This window comes from Pteropus vampyrus, unplaced genomic scaffold (assembly GCF_000151845.1).
Source record: "Pteropus vampyrus isolate Shadow unplaced genomic scaffold, Pvam_2.0 Scaffold187, whole genome shotgun sequence".
Lineage (NCBI taxonomy): Eukaryota > Metazoa > Chordata > Mammalia > Chiroptera > Pteropodidae > Pteropus > Pteropus vampyrus.
Genome location: NW_011888968.1, coordinates 944,738 through 951,135, shown reverse-complemented (window position 1 = coordinate 951,135; position 6,398 = coordinate 944,738). Strand labels below are relative to the sequence as shown.

At 68.0% G+C, this 6,398-nt stretch overlaps 1 protein-coding gene across 2 annotated transcripts; it reads right to left on the bottom strand.

The window, feature by feature from the left end:
* Positions 1–6: 6 nt before the first annotated feature.
* On the bottom strand, positions 7–5,969 carry IGF2 (insulin like growth factor 2). Of its 2 annotated transcripts, none has more exons than XM_023537373.1 (4): positions 5,432–5,969; positions 2,638–2,800; positions 866–1,014; positions 7–583 (listed from the first exon to the last, which is right to left on the bottom strand). In XM_023537373.1, the coding sequence occupies exons 2-4, from the start codon at positions 2,792–2,794 to the stop codon at positions 329–331; spliced, it is 561 nt and encodes a 186-aa protein (XP_023393141.1). In that variant the 5' UTR covers positions 2,795–2,800; positions 5,432–5,969; the 3' UTR covers positions 7–328. The 2 variants fall into 2 exon arrangements, with proteins under 2 accessions (XP_023393141.1, XP_011369610.1); XM_011371308.2 differs by lacking the exon at positions 5,432–5,969 and adding an exon at positions 4,452–4,561.
* Positions 5,970–6,398: the final 429 nt, after the last annotated feature.

Sequence of the window (6,398 nt, the reverse complement as noted above, 5' to 3'; positions counted from 1 at the left end):
ATTTGGGGGGATAATTTGGGAGGGAATTTGGGGATATTTGGAGGATAATTTGGAGGGCTATTTGGGGGGATAATTTGGGGGGATAATTTGGGAGAGTCAGAGCCAATCGGGTGTGTCCATTTTTGCGACTTTTGCTGGGGTTCCCTCAGCCGGTGGAAGGGCGAGGGAGAGCAGCCTGACTTGGGGAGGCTGGGGCGCGGGGGCGGGCTGGGGGGCCCTGGGGAGGACGGCGCAGAGTGGTTTCAGAGCGGGACCTGGTGGAAAGGTCGCTGGTCAGGGGAGCACGAGGAGGATGGGGCCCTGGGCAGAATTACGACCACGGTCTGGCTCACTTCCGATTGTTGGGACCCTCTGGGGAGGCACCCCCGTGGGCAGTGGAGTCGTGCGCGGCGGGGTCGTCGGTGGACAGAGCCATCAGGGGCCGGTGACGCGTGGCCTCTCTGAAGGCTTCCAGCTCCCGAGCAAGCATGCGGCCCCGGCGGACTCGGAGGAGGGCAGGCAGGCCTCTGCGCAGGCGTTGGGCGGACTGCATCCAGCTGTCATATTGGAAGAACTTGCCCACGGGGTATCTGGGGAAGTTGTCCTGGGAGGGGAGGGCTAGTCAAGGGGCGCCCAGCTCCCCGCTCCAGCCCCCCGCCGGCCTGCACACCTACACCTGTCATCCTGCCAGGCTACAGACCCACAGCGCGCCCAGCTTCTGGCCAAGATCCCCGGCGGGGGACACAAGGCGAACTTGTGACTTGCTCTTGAGCTGTACTCCCGGCTAAGGAGCTGGCTGCACCCTGTCCCCTGGCTCAGAGGTGATGGTCCTAAGGGGCTCCCAGGGGAGGGAGGGGCCCCGCGCCCCCGCTGGCCCTCGTCTTACCGGAAGCACGGTCGGAGAGGTCGACACGTCCCTCTCGGACTTGGCGGGGGCGGCGCAGTAGGTCTCCAGAAGGGCCAGGTCGCAGCTGCGGAAGCAACACTCTTCCACGATGCCCCGGCTGCGGCGGTTCGCGCGGCTGGCTGGCCTGCCTGGAAGCCCCGCGGGAGGGGGAGAGGGTCCCTTAGCACTGGGCACCGCCGGGGATGCGCCTCCCCACGCCGCCAGGGCCCCCCGGCCTGGTGGCACAGGGCGGAGGAAGGCGAGGGCCCCCGCAGGGGTGCCCGGGAGCAGAGGAGGGAGAGGGGGTGGCACCCCCCCGCCCGCCGCTTCTCGGTGCCGGCCCCCTCACACTGGACGTGAGCACGGCCTCCGGGTCCCCAGACCCAGAGCCCTTTGCAAAGTGTGGGTCCTGTCCCGAGGCCAGGCTGGGACACGGTGCCACCCTGAGCTGAGCAGGAGCCGCCAGGCGGGGATGGGAGGAGGAAGAAGAAGACGGGAGGGGAGGAGTGAGGACCTGCACAAACCACGCCCTCCTGCCCTCCCGCCCTCCCCCTCGGCTCCACGCGGCTCGTCCTGGCCAGAGGGGAAGCACCAGCGCTTCATCCCGGGGTGCCAAGGGCAGGCGCCACTGTGGGGGAGGGAGAGGAGCCCCTAGGAAGGGGCTCTGCCATGGGGTCCTGAGGGTGGGGGCTCGGGCCAGCTGGTGCCAGACCCTACAGTGCCACTTCCTGCCCCCGAACGAGGCACAGGAGAGGGGGCACAGGGCAGGCCGGGCGGGCAGGGGCTTCAGAAGCCCGAGGAGCAGGAGCACTTTTCCAAGAGAAGCTCTGAAATGCCAAGACTGACGTCTGTGGGCCACGGGGAGGGCCGGGGCCAGGTGTGGCCTTCACAGCCGACTTGCCCTCCCCAGCCCGGCACCCCCCAGGAATGGCGGCTGAGCCCAGAGGGAGCACTCTCTCCTCTCCCCACCCTCAGGTCAGGCGGGGCCCGCGCCCCAGTTCCTGCCCCACTCTACGGGTAAGGAAGCTGAGGCCCAGCTGGCTGGGAGGTGGGAGCAGGGAGCAGTCACCTCCAACTAGGGGTTCCGCCCTGCTGCCCAGGGCGCAGGGGCGGGGGGAGCCCCAGGACAGAAGCAGGACAGCAGCCGAAGCTCAGGCCTGCAGCTGGGCGCCCACGCCGTGGCCCGCCCCACAGGTGCAGACCCCAGAACACCCCACCCTGGGGGCTCGAGTCTTCCCTTGCACCCCCATGTGGAGCTAAGTGCCCTGAGCATGTAGGGAACACACACTCACACCCGCGAGCAACACGTGTTTTTATTCCCACTGCTTTGTCATCCGCTTGATTGAGTTTTAAATCCGATCGCCCGTGAACGCGTGCCCATTGTTAAAACGTCAAGGGACCCAAGAGACTCGGTGCCCACGGCCCCACCCGTGGGCAGGTCAGGGAGAGGCTGCCTCTGCTCAGGCCTGGCTCGTCCCATCTGGAAGCCCCGCCCCACCCGCCTGCTAAGTCTGGCCCCAGGTGAAGACCACACTCGTCTGTCCTCAAGCCACGTTGTAGAACCAGGGGGCGTGAGTGCCACCTAGGCACCCTGCAGGTGCCCAGTGAAGACGAACTGCGGGGTCCCAACCGTGAGGCGGGAGCCGGGGGTCACCCACCTTGGCAAGCCCTCCCTCCACCTGGGCCCACGGGAAGGCGGACTCTGGCATTTATTGAGCATCTGCTGTGTGCGCCCCTCCCCCGGGCCCCTCCGCCCCGGCCGAGCTACTTACTGAAGTAGAAGCCGCGGTCCCCACAGACGAACTGGAGGGTGTCCACCAGCTCCCCGCCGCACAGGGTCTCACTGGGGCGGTAAGCAGCAAAGCAGCACGAGGCCAAGGCCAAGAAGGCGAGCGCCGCCAGCACCGACTTCGGCATCGGGAGCTCCATTAGGGTCTGGGGGCCGAGAGGAGGCAGTGAGCCCCACCCACCCCGCCAGCCAGGGGGCTCCCCAAGAGGCGAGGCCGGCAAAGGGGCCGGGCCAGCTTCCTCTGGGGACACCAGCCCAGCCACGTCCAGACTTAGAGTTCCGTCACGGCTGTACATGAGGGATTTCCCCGGCGTTGTTCCGGTTTTGCTTGCCAACCCCCCCCGGGTTTTTACCGGGGGGGGGGGGGGGGGCCGGTGGGAAGCACACCTCTGACTGGCTCCGAGGGCCGCCCGTCCCCATTGCCATTATCGCGGGGGCTCAGTGTTGGACACCGGACCTGGCCTCCATCCTATGATGTCATGAGGGTGGGGCCAGCACAGGGCAGTAGCCACTCCTTGGGTCTCCCACTGCCAGCCAGGATGGCAGACAGCCCCACCCCACCACGGAGAGTGAGTAACCCAGGAGACCGACCCCTCCTCCCCAAGCAGCAGGGGTCCTGCTGGGCCGGCCACACTGCCTCTCCCTTCCCCCGCTCCCCCTTCCCCCTCCGTCTGTGGCTGAGCACAGTTCAGGATCCAGTGGTGAACGAGGGTGCTGCCCACACCCGGGGACCTCATGCTCCTCAACCTCCCAGTGCCCCAGCTCCAGCCCGCCCCGGGGGGCCAACACCAGCGGAAGAGCCGAAAGCCTCCTCTCCAAGCCCGGTATCACGACACCCAGGGCCGGGGACTTCGAAGCCCCTCGGGGACCATGAGGCCCTCTCCCAGTTTGGGGTACCAAACTGCACCCGGGGCAGCAGCTGGAGAGAAGAAGGCGAGGCCACCTGGAGGCCAGACGCCATGTCCTTCGGCGCCCAATTCGGAAGGAGGGGAGTGTCCTTAGGACACACCCCCGAACAGCCCTGGAGCGAGGAGTGGGGGGCTTGGGAGGGAACCTCAGTTTCTCTTTAGACACGGCGAGCGGCCCTGCCCCTCCCACTAGGAGAAGCCCCCCCCCCCGCCCCCAAGCAGGCAGCCCCAGCCTGCCCTCTACAGGAGAGAGCCCCTTTTGGGGGCACAGTCATGGCCCCGGGCCTCTGAAGCCAGTGGCAGCCCGAGGCTACCCGAGCAAAGGCAGGGTGGGCTGCCCCTCCCAGGCTCCGCACCCAGTGGGCAGAGGGGCGGCGAGCAGCCGGGGCCCTCCCAGCCTGGAGCCCGGCTGCTGCTCGCTGGCCGGGAGAGTTTCGAAGCCACGAGTCGGGATGGTGAGGGCATAAGGGAGCACACTCTTGCTGAAGCTCGCTAAAGAGCGGTGGCCGGCTGCACGGAAGGACCTGAAGTGCCACCTCGCTCACCTCCTGCTGCTCTGGAATGGCCCCGGCTGCGCTCCCTGCTGCCTCCACTGCCAGCCCTTTCCAAATTCTAAGAACAAATGTGGCCAGCGAGTGGCTCGGCACCCGCCGAGCGGCAGCTCCATCCAGTGTGGGGTCCAGTCCAGGGCACCAGCAGGGAACGCAAGCCTGGCCGAGAGGCACGCAGATGTGCAGGTGAGCAAGACAGCCCCAGCGGGGCAGAGGCAGAGAGGGCGCAGGGGCTGTGCCAGAGGCAGGGGCCAGGCGCAGCCGCGGGGGCCGAGGCCGAGGTGGTCGGCGGCCGGAGCGGCAGCGCACTGGGGTGCTCGCCCAGCAGCTCTGGTTACCTGCAGCTGGACAGGAGGTTCCTGGGGCTGGAAGAAGCAGACAAGGCTGGAAGACTGCCTCACAGGAGAAGCTAAAGTCCGGTCCCCAAGCTGGTCAGTGCCTCAGCTTTTATGTCTGAGCGGGCTCCTCCCAGTCCCGGCTCCACCCTACCCCCACCCCTCTCCGGGCTGACCACTCCCCCCGTCCCTTTGCTCCCGCCCCCTCCCTGCTTCCAGCCAGTCCCTTCTCTCCTGCACCCCCAACAGCTAGCTCTGGACCGTCCCTAAGCAGAGTACCACAGGGGGGAGGGGAAAAGAGGGCGGGGGGCTCACTCTGCACCCCCAGCCCAAGTCAGCACAGTGCATTGGGGGCGGGGAGGGGGCTGCTTTCCAGCCCCTTGTGTGCAGACGTGTCCGCCCACGGAGCAGGGGCGGACACCCTCCCTGGGCCGCACGCTCCTGCCTTTCTGCGCGCGGAGCAGCCCCTCTCCCCAGAATCCCGCTTGGAAACGTTCGGGACAGGGAAAGGGGAGCCGGGGGCGGGGGGGGGGATACTGCAAATGTGGCGTCTGGCATGACTCTGTTGCCAACTCGGCCCCCCTCGCTCCATCCTGGCCCCGCCCACCCAGTTTTCCTCTCTCGGTCTCGCTGGCACGGAGTCAACATACCAGGGTGGGTTTCTGAGATTTGCGCCCCTTCTCATTACCCAGCACCCTTGGGGGACGGCCCCGCCCCCCCCAAACGGCACAAATCGCAAACTTTCAGCAACAAGTCTCCCGCCGCCGCCCCCCCCGCCCCCGAAAACCGACCAGGAAGTCGCCTCTGCAGGCAGCTCACACCTCTCTCGGCGTTTCCCGAAGCCCCTACCCCACCCCCTCCACGGCGCAGAGGACGGAGAGCTCGGGCTTTGCAACGGGGAACCGGACCCGCAGCCCCCCGCCACCCCGGACGCGGCCCGACCTCCCGCTGCCCGCCAGCCCCGCGGGCCCCGCCGCGCTCACCTGGAAGCCGGCACAGCCGCCGCCCACCTCCCTGCTGCGTATCGCAAACCGAACAGCGGGCGTTGGCCCTCCTGCCGGGCACTCCTCTGCCAGCGCCGCTCTGGCCGGGTCGCGGGGGCCGAATGTGCGACGGGGCAGAACGGGGGGATGGCTTTTTTTTGGGGGGGGTGAAAATCGTCTGATTGTTTGGGGGGGCGGGCCGTCTTCGGGCTGGGGCGGGCTAGATGTTGTACTTTTAGGGGGGGAAAGGGTGTCGGGAAATGAGGTCAGCTGTTGTATCAAGGATAGAGAGGGGGCAGAGATAGTGAGAGACACAGAGTGAACGTGAAAGGGGGGGGGCCGAAGAGAGGGCTCGAGAGGGAGAGAGGGCAGCGAGAGGCGGGTAGGCGCACAGCGGGAGAGAACAGCGCACAGAGAAACAGAAAGCGTATAATTAATCCACTTTGGGACGGTGGAGGAGAGGGCGGGCGTGAAGGGGGGAGGGAGCTGGAGGCGCGGGAGCTGGGGGGGACGGGAGGGAGCGAAGGGAAGGCTGCGGGAGAAAAGAGAGCGGGGGGCCGGGGCCAGAGGCCGGAGAGGGGGAGAGGGGAGCAAAGAGAAGCGGAGGAGAGGGCGCAACGTCGGGGGTCGGGGACGGCGCTGAGGGGGGGAGGCGTGGAGGCGTCACCCGGGCCGTGGGCACCCAGCTCGGTTTGGGCCGACGGAGCCCTCGGCCGTCGCGAACCCGGACCTCGGGGGGGCAGTGGTGGCAGCGCCGGAACCGCTCGGAACGCAGCGACGAGTGGGAGCGGCCGAGCTGCGCACCGGGGAGGGCTGGGCAGGGCAGCGCGGGGAGGGAGATGACAACGCCGGCGGCCTGCGAGCCGGTCTGCCTGCGGGGGGAGCCGCCTCCTCGGGCGAAGCGGGACGGGCGTTGAGGTAGATAGAAGAGGAGGCGGCGGGGAATCCGCAGGCCCGGCGGAGCGCG

Bases quoted from the DNA above. Each gene is read 5' to 3' on its own strand.
- IGF2 (XM_023537373.1), bottom strand. From the start codon at position 2,794: ATGGAGCTCCCGATGCCGAAGTCGGTGCTGGCGGCGCTCGCCTTCTTG. The intron at 1,015-2,637 runs GTAAGTAGCTCG...CGGGGCTTCCAG, and splicing joins GGACCGCGGCTTCTACTTCA to GCAGGCCAGCCAGCCGCGCG. The intron at 584-865 runs GTAAGACGAGGG...CTCCCCTCCCAG, and splicing joins CCTCTCCGACCGTGCTTCCG to GACAACTTCCCCAGATACCC.